Source organism: Ursus maritimus, unplaced genomic scaffold (assembly GCF_017311325.1).
Source record: "Ursus maritimus isolate PB19 unplaced genomic scaffold, ASM1731132v1 scaffold_19, whole genome shotgun sequence".
Taxonomy (NCBI): domain Eukaryota; kingdom Metazoa; phylum Chordata; class Mammalia; order Carnivora; family Ursidae; genus Ursus; species Ursus maritimus.
This window is the reverse complement of record NW_024424341.1, coordinates 39,999,841-40,014,627: the sequence shown is the minus strand read 5'-3', so window position 1 is coordinate 40,014,627 and position 14,787 is coordinate 39,999,841. Positions and strand designations below refer to the sequence as shown.

Below are 14,787 nucleotides of genomic sequence, written 5' to 3'. Positions count from 1 at the left end.
GGGGGGGGGGGGGTCCGCTGGTTCTCCCGGATGGCGGGGAACCCCGTCCCCAAACCACGCCGCACCGCATGGCAGGAGGGATCCGGCTGCCGCTTCTGCACAGGACGGAGCCTGAGTCGTTCGCTTTAGAGCATCATTTATGGCATGAAGTAGGAACGTAATGTGTTTACACAAACACCCAATTATACATCAGCATCTTTACAATATTAAAGGAGTCATATACAAGTCTACAGGCATCGTACACAGCGCGGGGTCGGCTGGGGCGCCGCTCCGAGACTTCCCCACCCGGGTGGAGCCAGTGCGCACGGAAGGGGGACAGGGCCGGGGGTGTCCATCTCTGTGCCTGTCGTCTGGGAGGACTCCTCGGGCCGGTCCTTGTTGGAATCCGGAGCCCCAGGTACGCCTTGGGTCCCAGTCTCATCGGCAGGCTAGTGTTAACAGTTTAATTCAAATTCAGTGTGCATATTTGTGTGGGAAAATCGGAGCTGGGGACGGCTTCCTGAGCTGGGGACCCAGAGGATGCTGCTGACACATGGGCCCCTTCACCATGGGGCCCATTCCTGAGGTAAGGATGCGGTGGGGCCCCGTGGCTGGTCTGGATGGGGAGAGACTTATGCAGAAGCCCAGGTGTGAGGACGCTCAGACAGGACTGGAAGCCCCCGGGGCATTAGTAGGTCGGGCGACTCGCCAAGTGTGGCCTGCACCCTGGGTGGCAGCAAAGGGGAGGGTCTCAGATGGTTCCAGAGCCATCCATCCCCCACACCCACACAGCCCCCCTCCCGGCAGCCCTGCCCTCCTGGGGGCCCTGCTTCAGTTCCTATGGCATTGCCATTCTTGCGTCTGTCTCTGGAGCAGGGACCAGAAGTCTCCGAGCCCCACTCTGCGGGCACCCGGGCCCCAGCGCCCAGGAGCTCCTCTGCCGCGGGGGCGCGCTGCCCGTCCAGCGACGAACTGAGCACCAGATGAAGAAGCGTTTGTCCTTGTCGGCCTCTCTGGCTTGTGCGGTTAGTTCCTTCCATCTTAAATACTGTAGAAAAATAAGCCATCTGTGAAGCAAGGAGACCCAGCGGAGTCTGCCACGCGTGGAGAAGGATGGACGGCTCCTCGGGCGTGGGCCCGCTGGCCCCTGCTGACCCCGCCTCGGAGAAGGCCGCGCCGGGCTGGGGAGCCGAAGTGCCCAGAGAACTGTTCCAACCGCAGCATCTTTGGGTCACATCAACAGTCCTTCGGTGGGCGTGCCTCCGGCACCCCACGTTCTGTTGCCATGATACCTGGGGCTCCCTGGGCTGGCTTTGGACCCTCCAGCCCCACCCTCAGTCTCATGCCCACTGCTAAGCGGGCAGAGGCAGAACTTCCCAGCACTGTTTCCAGGTCCCTGGGGGGTCCCCAGGGCCAGATGGCCTCAGGTGGGCACTGAGGCAGGGCCTAGTCCAGGGGCTCCTGCTTTATCCGGACCGCAGTGGGCGTGGGCTGCGGTCGCCGCTCCTCGCGGCAGAGCACGTACTCGCTGAACTGGGAGGAGTCCACGCCACCCCCACAGGACGCAGCCACACTGAAACCCCTCTGGAACAGCCTCTCCAGAACCTGCCGCGGAAGAAAGAAGGGTCAGCAATGCCCCGCTGCAGAAGAGTTTGCCCGGCTTGGCCTTGCGGGCAGGTGGGCATTAGCCAGGGCAAGCTACCTTCTCCTGTTAAGATCTCACGAGAGAGACCGCCCTGCAGAACCACTATTTGAGTAACCGCAGGAGGGATGGGAGCAGCCAGACCCCGGGTCCCCTCGAGTGACCAAACCTGGGAAAGGCAACCCCACCCTGCTCCTCTCAGGGGTCCACAGCCTTGATCCAGAGGCAGAAAGAGACTTTGGGCCCCTTCTCTCTTCTCCACGGTGTAACCTGTCCCTCTCCCTCCAGACATGTGGTCCCAGCCCCCCTCCCCCACCTCACTGAGGCCTGACTCAATAATACAGACCCTGCCCCTGGCCTCTGGGCAGCCACCTGCTTCCCTGAGCTGTGAGTCCCAGATGGTTTGAGGCCTGGGGGCTCATCAGCTCAAGGGAACTCGGGGTGGGGAGGAGGAGGAGCCCTCTTGGTGTCTGAGTCTCTACAGGCCTCCATGTCCACGTGGGTTGGTGCCTCTGTGAGGGGGCGGGTCCCATCACTGTGTCTGACACCTGTGTCAAACGAGTAGCAAGTTCTGACTGACAGCCTGTGGAATGTGTGCATGGGGGAGGGGGGGAGCACTCTCCCCCCACAATGGCCACTCTGCCCTAAGTCTGAAATAGGAATCTGCTCTTGGGTCTGGAAGAGCTGGTGCAGAACAGGCCCCATCCATCTGGGGCTCCCCAACTCTGAGACCCATCTGAGGAAGGCCAGCTCAGAACGGCTCTGGGCAGCCGTCTGTGTGCCTGTGGCCGTGGGTCAGCAGGGTGAACAAGGGGGCTCCAGGCCACCTTCGCTCAGCCTCTGACCTGCCCCCTCCTATGGCCTGGGTTTAATTTGAATCGAAAGGCAGACTCTGGGTGTCAAATGAAGCACACTTTGTTGAAAATACTCTGGGCCATTTTTATAGAACATCCTTTTGGAAAAAAAAAAAAAAAAGCACAGATCAATTTTTTTAAGTCCATCCCCCAGGCGCCATCATTTAATTATGAGCGGGACATAAATTATGCATCGACACATTGTTGCCTTTTCTGTAAGATGGCACGGGAGGGCTTCACCGTTTCAGGGACCGCGCCTCCCTCCACCTAGCCCCGCTGCCGGAGGGCCAGGGGGAGCCAGGGGTGAGGCGGGCGGGGTGGGCGCAACCCTCACCTGCACGGAGTTGAGCCGGCAGTAGCCGTTGAGCGGGAAGCGGATGACGTGCGTGGGGTCCTGGTTCCAGCCGGCGTTGACAGAGTTGCACATGACGTCCCCGGTCTCGGGGAAGACCTCCTCGATGAGGGCCTTCTCGCCACTGAGCGCAATCCGCTCACCCAAGTCCGGCGTGACCCGCACCACCAGGCAGTCACAGGCACGGCTGCGGCGGCGCTGCTCCTGCTCCTGCTGCCAGCGCTCCAGCTCCCGCACCATGGGCTGCAGCTGGTAGTACCGCGCCTCCTCGTACAGCAGGCTGAAGTCCTGTGGGCATGCGCAGACCGGATGGCTGCAGGTGCGGGCAGCTCTTTCCGACTCCGGCCCCCCACGTGCCCTGCCCCATGCAATTCCGTAGAGCTGCGACCCCCACGGCTCAGTGTGGACTGGGATGGTTGTACCCACTGTACAGATGGGGAGAATGAGGCTCAGGTGAATGTGTACAAGCCTGGGAGTCTAGCCTTAACCCAAACAGCAGCTGGCGCGCACCTTTGCCAGATAACCTTGTGCTCTTCCAATGGGCCTCAAGTCCCTGGAGCAGAGAGGGGCCTCTGGAAAGACCTAGGGGGTTGGACTAGTGGAGCCTGAGGGCTGTGCCTATGCCTGGGGACCTGCTGCCTTCTTAGAATCCCAGAGAGGAGAGGCTGGGCCAGGCACAGGGCAGCAGCATCCTCATTGCAGGGCCTGGGGCTGGCGGGGGGTGGGGGTGGGGAGCTCAAAGCCCAGCAGGGAGGCAAAGCAGACCTGCCTGGGTGGGATTTTTTGGCATGCTATCTACCAGCCCTGAGGCCTCTGATGGTCAATAACTGACCTTCTCAGAGCCTCAGTTTCCCTGTCTATAAAGTGGACATAAACACCCAGCTCAGAGAAGGGGCTGGGGTCTAAGGGACGACAAAATCTGCCAAGTGCCAGGCCCATCCTGCCCTAGCAGGCAGGCTGAGGAGGTGTCTGGGAGTGGGAAGCCCACCTCCAGGCAGCCCACTCCCAGGCTGGGATGCTTACACCAACTGTCCCCCAAACACATGCACACCCATATTTGCCCTGGCCCTGAGTAGCTTAGGACCCAGGACTTGGGCCACTCATTGGGGCTGAGCTCAAGGGTGGCTGGTGAGCCTGAGGATCCCTGGCGAAGAAGCAAGGAGACCCAACCCCCAAAGCAGGGCCCACCCCACAGGCCCTCAGTGTCTTCCACCTGCTGGCACCAGCCTCTGGAACCACTCGGAGGGAAGCCCAAGTTCTAGCTCCTATCCGGGCCTGCCGTCTATCAGGGACCCATCCTGTCCCTCCACTGGGGTTCCTCAGGGCTCCATCCTGGGCATCTGCTCTCATCCACTCCCGAGGTTTTAAATGATATCTGCACACATTTTTCCTTATAGTGCAGAACATCTCCGCCCAATGCCCCCCCCCCGCCAATTCCATGCAGGAGTGAGGTGCAACGCTCCCTCTAGCCTGTTCCACCCCTGGGCCTCCATGCATCCACTCAGGACCCAAGCCAAAGGCCAGGAGGCAGCCTCAAGGCTCCCCATAGCCCCCACCGATCCACACTACAGCCTTCTGTGGCCAGTTCCTAAACAGAAATCTAATCTGCCACTTTGCTCTATCTTTGCTGCCTCCCACCTGGACCAAGGCCTTCAGGAAACCTCCCTCGGCCTCCTGCTCCCCCCCCCCAACCCTTACTGCACCCTTCCCCACACAGCAGCCAGGGCTGTCCTTCTGACTGGCAAACCTGATGGTCATTCCCTGCTCACAACCCTTCCATTGCATTCTGGGTAAAATGCCAAATGCTGAGGCCCCCACCAAGGTCCCACCTCAAACGGCAGCTTCCTTTCCCCTCCCCCTTCATACAGCCTCAGGCTGACACCTTCTCTCTGGTTCTGGAAGGGTTCAAGCTTCTTGCCACCCTGCCCCCTCATCAAGGTGCTCACACTTGTCTGCCCCTCTTCCTCCCTCACCCGGAGAAGCATCCTTCCCTCCAAACCCCCTGGGGCTGGGTTCTCCATGGTTCCCCTTCACCACACTCTCTACTTCTAAGGAACATTTGTCCCCCCAGGGAATCCATGCATGTTGTTGTACAACACTAGGTTTCTCACTAGATTGTAAGCGCTAAGGGGACAGGACCCACGTCTGCCCACGTTTCACTGTCTCTGGCCTGTCTTTCGTTGTTGGCATACAGTATCAGTTGCATGGAGGACAAAACAGCCCCAGGGCCCCTGGGCCTCTGGGTGCAGGAAGGAAGGAAGGACATCTGCTGGCTCGAGCCAGGCCTGAGCTTCCTTCCTCGGGGATCCCCGGTGCCGCGGAGGGGCCCAGCACGGAGGCAGGCCTCTTGGAACCAGGTCGGCTGCCCTGGACAGGCTCGCCCCGGGACCTGGGGGTAACCTTTTGTTTAAAAGGTCTTTGCTTTGGATCAGGGTTTCCCTGCAAGCTGCCAACAAGGAACACGTAGGAAGCTCTAACTCCCATAACTATGGCACACGACTGTCCTTCAACGCGGCAAACGAAACGGGGTAAGTGCCGCCGCTTGATTGTTGTTACACCCTGATAAATAAGCTAAAAATGTGAGAAAACAAAATTAGTTTAGAAAAACTGATTTAGCCCTCGGCTTCATCGGTTAACTTTTTATGGTTGCCATGACGACCATGGGTCCATTTATTAAGTCACAGCGTCCCCTGTGTAACGCCACCGCACACACAGCGCAGGGGAGCTGCCGGCTGCAGACTTACCTTGAAGTCATCCGGGAGCAGCAGTTTGGACGTCCGCAGGAAGCTCAGGACATAGCGGAAAATCTCCCCATCCCGGTCGATGAAGTAATGTTGCTTCAGACTGTCCAGGACGATGGGCTCGGTGCCATTGAAGAGGCGGCTTATTCTGGGAAAGAGGGAGAGTGGGGTATTTGACGCAAGGCCAGGCCTCCGGGCCTGCCCCCTTCCCCCTGCAGGGGCAAGGGGCCTGACGTGCGTCACCCTGGGACTGTGCCAGGCACCACAGACGTCTGCACACACCGTGGGCCGTCAGGACACAGCCAGACAGGCCACCAGCACGTGCTCCGTACCCGGCCGACACTCACAAGTCCCAGCCAGAGAGAGACACACCTGGCGGCTCGCACCCGCCCACCGACACGTTCCAGGCCTGGAAAACTAGAGCGAGACCCAGACAGAGCAGCTTCCTTGCCTCACGCACACGAACCCTTGCCAGGCAGACCCACCCCGAAAACTCCTACCAGCCATCAGATACCCCAGCCCACGGCCCCACGCCCAGTGAACACATGTAGACCGGGCAAGGCTGTCTTGGGTCACACCCACCTCACCCGCCCCACGTGAATGGGATGCACTTGGGCGACAGGCCCAGGATCACATGGTCCCCTCCCTTGCAACACACGAATCACAGGCAGACCGAGACACACCCAGGCAGAGGCCATTCCAGCCAACATGAACCACCCGGAGACACCACTCTGTATGCTCGACAGATTAGACAAACCACACACAGCCACTCGGGGGGCCCAAGGGGAGGAAGAGAGGCAGGCAGGCGGGCAGCACACGCTCACACGCTCAACAGTGTGCTTGCACACGAGCTGCGGTGTAAACATGTACACACACACCTCGGTCTATGCACATACACGCACTCGGTATGTACCCATACGCCTGTGCGTGCACACACAGAAACAGGTGTGCACACACAAACAGGTGTGCACACACACAGAAACAGGTGTGCACCCTGGCAGGAGACAGGTCGCCCGTCTCACGGCAACACAGGACTTTCGGGAAGCTTGCAGGGAGCCCCTGCCTGTCCCCGTCCACTCCAGGGAGGAGGGCTGGGGCCTCTCTAATGCCCAGGGCAGCCGGCCCTATTTGGCTAAGTTTCCTGCTGACCCCAGGCCTGGCTGTGGACAGTTAGGAGCCCCAAAGAGGGCTGGGGACAGCCAAGAGTTGGACTCAGGAACAGGTGGGAGTTTGGCAGGGTCCCCTCAGGGGACCTCCAGAATCCCTTCAGCAGGCACGGCACCTACCAGCAAAACCCTGCCACAGTGACAGCATGTGTGCACAGCCCGGGAGAGCGGTGGCCCCGGCCTGGGACAGCTGGTGCCCAAGGCTCCCGACTCACCACCTGTGCCAGCGAGGACCCTCCAGGGAGGCTCCCCTCTCCACCAACAGCCCAGTCCTCTGTGCGCCCCAGATCCCCGCTCCTAAGGCCCTGCCCTGCCTTGCCATTGTGAGCCAGGGCACACGAGCTGGGCAGAAGCTGAGGGGTGAGAATCCCCAAAGCGTCTCTCAGGGCCTCCCGTTTGCACTGTCCTCCACTCTGCTGGCCTGGCACACTCAAGGCACTGGCCGTGAGGGCCTGCCCAGGTGTGCAGTAGCCATGCACTCACCTCTTCTCACTCTGCGCACATGGCCGAGCCCCGGTCCCAGCAGGGCCGTGTAGAGGGCAAGGCTGCCTCATGGATAGGCGTGAGCAGCCCAGAGCCTAGGATGAGGTGTGGAGAGGCCCGGGCCTGTGGAACCAGTACTGCAGTCACCCGGATACGACTCATCTCAGGACTCCGAAGGCCACTGAGCCCTCTCAACTTCCCAGGCCTGGGGACCACAGCCGCTGCTGGGAGGCCTTGTGGGTTCCAAGGTCTAGTCCAGCTGCCAAAGACCCCAAGGCCTAGCCTCAGTGGAGCTTGGACATTCAGATGTCAGAACGAGGGCCATCCAGGACCCCAGAGGCAGACGGGACTGAGCAAGGCTGCCTGGTCCCATGAGCTGTCCTCGCCAGACAGCAGAGGGCCCACACATGGCACTGGTAGGAAGAAGGAAGAACCATATCCACAAGCAAGCCGGCTAGACCAAAGCCTCAGCCTCCCTGTGGAACTTTCTCCACCCTTCCTGGTTGAGCTCAAACACTCTGCAGCAATGTTCTAGGACTGGCTATGTTGCCAGTCTCTCTGATGCCAGGGCTGGGTTCCACACCATCCCATTGGTCTAGGGCCCCCACATTCCAGGGCTGGCTAGGCTCTAGGCTGTCTTATTAGTCCAAGGCTAGAAGGTTCTCAATCGGCCTTATTTTAAGACTGTTTCTAGCTATTACCATCAGTGTCCCTTCGAAGAACAAAGGCTTTTCATGCTCTCGGGGTCTGAGGCTACCAAGGATGTGAGTAGGTTGAGGACAGCGTAGGACAATTGCCACAAAAGGACCCCCCTCCACCAGCAGGGTCTTGAGAGCCAGCTCCTTCCCTGGGTCACCCTCTGACAGAGGTTGCAGGGTTCGGAAGTCCTTCATTGAATAATCTGGCCAGTTCTGACCCCAGCTGACAGAGGTCGTCTTTTTTTTAAAGCTTTGGCTCCAATTTCCTGCATGTTTCAGGGGAAGGTTTTATTTGTTCTGGAGCTCCTGGCTTAATTTGCTGCTTCCCACAGCCAGCACGGACACCAGCTTGGGACTGTGACGGCAGCAGCTAATGGATGTCCGGCAGCCCTGGGCCGCCGTGCTCTGCTCTTTCTGGGTGCGGGCTAATGGCGGCTTCTGGGCCAGCCAGTGGCGGCACCTGCTCCCTGTTGTCGGAGCCAACAGCCCTGAGGAGCCAAGAACCAGAAGCAAGGGCATAGTCCTGTGGGCTCAGGGACCCGCGGCTATGGGGCACCAGCCCCCTGGTCTCACGGCACTGCCAGGCAGGACTTGCCTGATATCCAGGCCCCCCTGGGGTGATCTCAGCACCCTTACTTCTCCCTCTCTTGGTGACTCATACATCAGTGCCACTGGGTGAGGGATTGGTATTGGTTTCCAGGATTGGTGAAAAAACGTTTTTTAATTTTAATGATTCACTTAAAGAAGGACGAGAGCGATCTGAGGGGCTCTTGCCAGCACAGCTGTCCAACCCACTTTCCAAGCCCGGCCTGACCCACTGTTGCCTGACTGTCCTACGGGTCACGCTACCCCTTGGCCTCTAGGCCAAAGCTTCAGGCCCAGGGAGCAGCTCTCCCCTGAGCCAGAAGCCATCCAGGCAAGAAAGACAGATTCATCTCAGAGCCCCGGCCCCGGGGAAAGAATGCAGACCGCCACCCCCTCTGGGCACATCCTGCTGCCGAGGGTCCCACATGCCAGATCACGGGGCCACAGGGGCCTCCGTCCCCCCAGTGAGAGGGGCTGCCCGAGCGCAGAGCAGGAGGACGGGCAAGGAGGAGCCGCACCGTGGGTGGGGAAGGGGTGCGGAGAGGGCTGGCCCCTGCCCTTGCTGATCCCAGGCAGCAGCCTGAAGACGAGAATGAGGCAGCCATTCCCCGCAGGCCTGAGCTGTGATTACTCTAGAAAGGCAAGTGTCTGATTTCAAGAAACACTCTTCAGAGAGGTTGTGGGCAAGGGTTTTATGAATTTCACTCACAAACGTCGTCAGCCGATTAAGGGATGATCTATCTCAAACAACTCGGGAATGCCGCAGAAGGCAAAATTGAAATTAAATAAGCAGAATCCATCTCCCATCCTAGACAGAGCTCCGCAAGCGAGCGCGCAGGCCGGCACTGCTGGTGTGGCCTCGTGGCTGCTGTCCCCGCAAGGCCCCGGGTTCACAAGCGCCCCAGGCCTAGCCTCTGTTGGGCTGAGGGAATGGAGTCCCCACTGCCACCTGTGCCCTGGACTCCCCAGCTTCGCACTGGACGCTATACCCACCTCCAGCACTGGCTCCTCGAGAGAGCCTTCCTGCCCCTGCGGTGGCTCCACCCCGGCCCTCCTCAAGGTGCCACGCACTCGGAAGCCTCGGCGCTGAGCCACCGCACCGGCGACAAGGCCGACTGACAAGAAAGCTTCCCAGAGATGATCCCTCAGTGTCTGGGGGATTAATTAACTCCTCTCTTTTTTTTTTAAATGTATAAAACAAGGGCGATACCCTGCAGCCTTGGCCCTCCTGCTGCTCAGCCCTCCATGGTGGCTGTCTCGCCGTGCCAGAAGCAAGCAGTCGTGGGCTCTGCGAGCCGCACGCTGTGTCACCTCCAGGAGATGTTCAGAGACCCATTCCTGCTCCTGTCAGCCCTGCTGCTATGCCAACAGGAAACCAGGTCTGCCCCCGGGAGGGTCATGTCCAAGTGGCAGGAGCTGGGGAGCCGGTGGCGCCGAGCACCTGCCACAAATGGGCCCAAGGAGCTCCAGGGAGCTGGGCAGACAGCAAGGTGCCCTGCTGGGAGGCTCCTGGTCAGAGACAATTCGACTGCGGACGGGGGTATGAGGCTCATGTTTATCCACAGCCCCGGATGTGTCTGAACATCCTGGAATTCCTAGCTAGTCACCCCCCGGCCCCGCCCAAGGGACCCTGCTGCTACCCCTCAGGGTCTAGCAGGGGCCGCTCAAACAGACAACGATGGCAAATTGCAACTCCCACTCCTCCCTCCCCTTATGTACTTAACCGAGGGTTGGAGTAGGAAATAGGATTCAGTACTTCTCTCCAACACCATCCCAAGGAGTACACAGCGTGGCTCACAAATGATCCTCTGCAAAGGCCAGACCTGAGTCTCAGTCCAGAGGAACCCAAAGGTGCCTGAGATTCCCCAGCCAGCTGCTGGCCAGTTTCAGGTGGGGCTGGCTCTGAATGAGGGGCTTCTGCCGGTGGGTCAGAAGCTCCACCCGGCACTTTTGATGCCACCAACACAGGATCACAAGTCCTTGTATAAAAGCATCTTTCGAGACGCAGCCTTGGCCTCCGGAACCCTAGTGCTCCAGGTCTGGGAGAGCAGGGGGGCCCTGGAGAGCCTGCCTGTTGGCTGGCAGAGGAGACAGACCCCACTGGCAGCAGGCGGCCGATGCTGCCAGGAGCCATGGCACGCCTGGTGCCACGTGGGGCTCGGCTCTTACCTGGAGTCGGGGTACTTGGTGAGCGTGGCCAGGCTGCTGGTGTACATGTGGCCTCCCACGTCGATGTGCACAGGCGCGTTGGACTTGGTGAGCTGGGCTGGCAGCGGGATGCCCTGGGCAGCCAGGGGAGACACGGGCGACCGGGTAAGAGATAACCGGGACATGCTTCCTCCCTCCTGGAGATGGAGACAAGGCGAGAACAAGAGTTTCTCCACGACAGAGCCGTGCACTCCCTTTATTGCCAATGTGATCACAGATCTAATCAGATCACTTCTGCCTGTGCCTGATCACATATTCAGCTGACAAATTATGGCCACCACTGTAATTAAGTGTATTTGCATTATTTTCTTCAAAGTACCAGAGGGAAAAAAGAAAGATGCTTATTAGCAATAAGAAATCAAGAAAAAAAATTTTCAAGGTGTCAGCCTCCAGGGGCATAAAACAAACTGCAAAATTCTAATTAAAGGTCGCGGGCTTATGTGTTAGATGTGAAATATCCCCTGACAAACGAATCACCAATTTGTGAATTGGGATTCAGGGGTTTTTGCAAGTTTGTCTCAGTAACGAGACACCTCTAAATTAGTGACTTCCTCAGCACCTAAGGCGTTGAGTTTTATACATGTAGTAAATTTCACATCAAATTAAGAGCATTTTTGTTTCAAAAAATACATAATCGTACAGCCAGTCAACAGCCATCCCTTGAATGTGGTGGCTGTGAGGACGGGCGGCCGGTGACCAGGCAGGCGCTGGGGAAAAGGGCAAAGAGGGGGCCACCGGCCGCTGCCCCAGCCCACCCTGCTGGCTCTCACCGCAGTGCCGGCGCTGCCGTGGGCGTGAAGCGAGGACCCGCTCGGCCGCTCCTTGCGGTGAGGCATCTAGGCTTCCATCACTGCCCAGAGTATCTGTGGGGAGCACCGACAAAACCACAGGGCTTTTACTCCTCAGGAGTCGTGGGTGCCCGGTCACCCAGAGTCAAAGATGCCTGGAATCATCCTTTCCGCCTGTGCTCTCTGGGACCCCCACACCACACAGCCCTCTCTAGATTCCACCCGCCACTACCCTGTCCCCATGTTCCAAAGCCGTAAAAGCTCTCACACACACACACAATCACGCACGCGCGCACACACACAATCACATGTGTGCACGCGCGCGCGCACACACACACACTCTCACACACGTGTTTTCTGGGCAGCCCCATGTCTGCTAATTCGGTTAATGACAGTGCTGAAGCATATGCTCACCATTATTGCCCCAAAATGTTTCAGAACAAATCTGATTTTCCTGGTATTTTGGTTCAGAGCCGCGTTACCAAGCGTGTCTCCTCTTGCATCAGCAGAGAACCCCGTGGACCACAGCCCAGGGAGGATCCCCCACCCTCCATGGGCTGGGGAGCCCGGGACCTCTCTGAAAACCGTCTCCACCGTGGTTAAGATGCAGTATGTGGATGGCCTGACACAGAGCAGCCTCGTTTGGCAGAAGCCAGGGGAAGAGCCAAAGTCATGCAGGAAGCCACCTCCTCCCTAGGGCTCCTGAGAGAGGAAACTTGTCTTTGTTTGCCTAGCCTGCACCTCTGCAGTTTGTCCCCAGACCCACAGTATGGTCTTGTCTGTGCCTAATGTATTCCAGATCCCCTCGGGAATCACCCCCCCACCAGGCATTAGAGAGCTGGCCAGAAGGGAACAGTCAGCAGCTCAGCAAATGGACCCTCTCTCCTGGTCCTCCCCAGTCACTCAGCAACCTTCCTCTATGCCAACGACCACCTGAACCCTAGGACACTGCATGAAGGAGGGGTGGAGGTCTAGGCAGCCCCTTGCATGGACTTGAGGCTGTCTCCTGGGGCACAGTGAACACCCACACCCAGCCACCCACCCCACACACGCTGGCTCCCGCAAGCCTACCCTGGACTTATCTCTTACAGGTTTGACTTATGTCTTGAAATTCAACCTCCAATTTTAAAACATGGACCAAGGTCCAATGAGCATCATCAGTCCTGCCAATTGAAGTAAGGTTCCTCTCCCAGGATTTGTTCTGCCCTCGTGTCCTAGAAAGTTCCCTGACACGAAACTGGGATTGGGGGGGGGGGGTTTGCTACTAGACAGTGATATTTAATTTATACTCTCACTGGGGTTTACTCAGGGTCTGCTGCTTGTGACATTCCTGACTTCTGGCCAGCTCAGAAAAGCCAAGCAGGTCACTTATCTCAAGGAAGTTCTTTGAGACCAAAACAGATCTCAGGATGGGTGATCCTGCCCTGGGAAGCTCTGCTGGGGGAGGAGTCAGAAGGAAAGCCACACTGAGGATAAACTGTGCTGGAAGGAATTCCGATGGAAATTCTATCAAAGCGGACTGCGCAATGTTTTCCCAACTACCAGGAACGCGACTCAAGTGACATTTAACACCAAGTACCCATCACAAAAGCTCTTCAGTCCAATTGTCATCCAAGCCTCTTTTCCACCACAAGCGCAACCTGATGTTCACAGCAAACCAGAAACTCACCATTGGAAGCCCCAGGCTTTACGCCTCGACCAGAACCTCCAGGGCTGCCTCGGGCAAACGCATCTGTGCAGGACAACGACCTTTCCCGGACACCACTGCTGCGGTCAGAAGCACAAAAGTGGGTGGCAGTAAGACACAAGTTCAGTCCTTCAACACCACCAGCAAACCCCCGACCCCACGACCCAGCCCCAGCGCGCAGCGGCCGTCCCGAGGCTCGCCCAAACCGCCTGTTGCAGGGGCCTCCGCGGTGTGGTGTGCTCCGGGGCCTGCGGGATTCAAAACTGGCTAGGTACTGACCTGCTTCTCGGAGCTGCGGTGGGAGCCCCGGGTCCCGTGCCCGCCCGCCGCCGCCGCCGCCGCCGCCGAGCCCCGCCCGCCCGAGCAGAGGGAAGCGAGCAGAATGCCACGCTCATTTACACACAAAATGATTTTGTGTCCCATTGTGCTCGCAGTTGTTCAGCTCTCTGGGGGTCATTAAACTGGCTGAGCTGCGGCAGCTTGAGACGATTTCACTAAATCGCTTCTTCGTGAAGTCGCTTCTTTGCTAAGCTGTTATTTTAACCATAAAAGGTAAACAGAAGGCGCCTCCCGAGCTCCCTTCAGCTCTGCGCCCTGGGCGCCAGCCGCGGGCTAGAGTGCCAGGGGCCTGCAGAATGGTCCTGGGGGTGGGGGTGGCGGGAGTGGGCCCGGAGGGGGGCGAGCGTGCCACCTGGTGCGCGCCAGCCCCGCCGCAGAGCCCGCCGGCCGGTGTGAACTTCGGGGCGGCCAGAGCCGGCTGGGCCAAGGCCGGCGGCGCCGCGGGGCGGGGGTGGCCACGGAACCCGAAGTGCCTGGCAGGGCGGGGAGGGGTGTGCGGCGGGGGCGGGGCGGAGGACAAAGTTAAATCAAGAGGCAGACACTTAGAGACCACAGATGGGAAGCTCGCCTAATTAAGGACGTAAAAGCGCTTTTGTTCTCAAAGTTTATTGTTGCCGGAATTTAAAAAAAATTAATTGAAACTAATGCTGTTATTCACTCGTGCAGTTAAATTCCTTCATGCACATTTGAGACACGGAGTGAAAACTTGAAGCTTATCTTTCTGCAGTCGAGGTGGGGGGCGCGGGAGGACGGAAAGGCGTTTGGGCTACGGGAGAGGGGCGTTTGCGAGTGTGTGCCCCGTGCGCGCGTCCAGGTCAGGGAGGACCCGCGGGCAGCCCCAGCCGGAGGCGACCACCGCGTCTCCGTGCGGCGCGCTGGGCCCCCGACCCCGTGCACCTGGGACCACTACCAGCTCGCCCGCCCCTCCCGCCCCGTCTCGGACGCGGGGGGTGGGCGTCAGAGGACGCACATCTGTCCCGTTAGAGACTTTTTCTGATTTGGGCGCCAAGCCGGGCCCTGTGCGCCCCAAAGCCCCAGCTGCGTGAGCCCGGTTCTGACCCCGGAAACTCGCTGGCCCTGCAGGGCGCTCGGCCCTGCACTGAGGCCCGAGTGCCGGGACCTGCAACACCCCCCCACATCCCGCCCCGCGCGGCCGGAAGCTCCGCGCCCGCCCGCGTGGGGAGGGTCCACCCGGGGCTAGGGCCAGCCCACGTGGGCAATCCCCCCCTCCCGCGCCAGGCCTTTGTGCTGGGTGCCCCCGCGCC

At 59.2% G+C, this 14,787-nt stretch overlaps 1 protein-coding gene across 3 annotated transcripts in view; it reads right to left on the bottom strand.

Annotated features, from left to right (window-relative positions):
• Nucleotides 1-122: 122 nt before the first annotated feature.
• KCTD15 (potassium channel tetramerization domain containing 15) overlaps nucleotides 123-14,787 on the bottom strand; it is a 16,986-nt gene continuing 2,321 nt past the window's right edge. For 2 of the 3 annotated variants that reach the window (XM_040633713.1, XM_040633714.1), the window contains exons 3-7: nucleotides 11,479-11,571; nucleotides 10,670-10,845; nucleotides 5,572-5,716; nucleotides 2,810-3,115; nucleotides 123-1,584 (exon numbers count right to left, since the gene is read on the bottom strand). In XM_040633713.1, coding sequence (XP_040489647.1) covers nucleotides 1,426-1,584; nucleotides 2,810-3,115; nucleotides 5,572-5,716; nucleotides 10,670-10,845; nucleotides 11,479-11,544 — 852 coding nt within the window. In that variant the 5' untranslated portion in view covers nucleotides 11,545-11,571 and the 3' untranslated portion in view covers nucleotides 123-1,425. Of the gene's footprint in view, nucleotides 1,585-2,809; nucleotides 3,116-5,571; nucleotides 5,717-10,669; nucleotides 10,846-11,478; nucleotides 11,572-13,165; nucleotides 13,295-14,787 lie in introns of those variants that run through there. The other variant, XM_008709205.2, reaches the window with a different exon arrangement.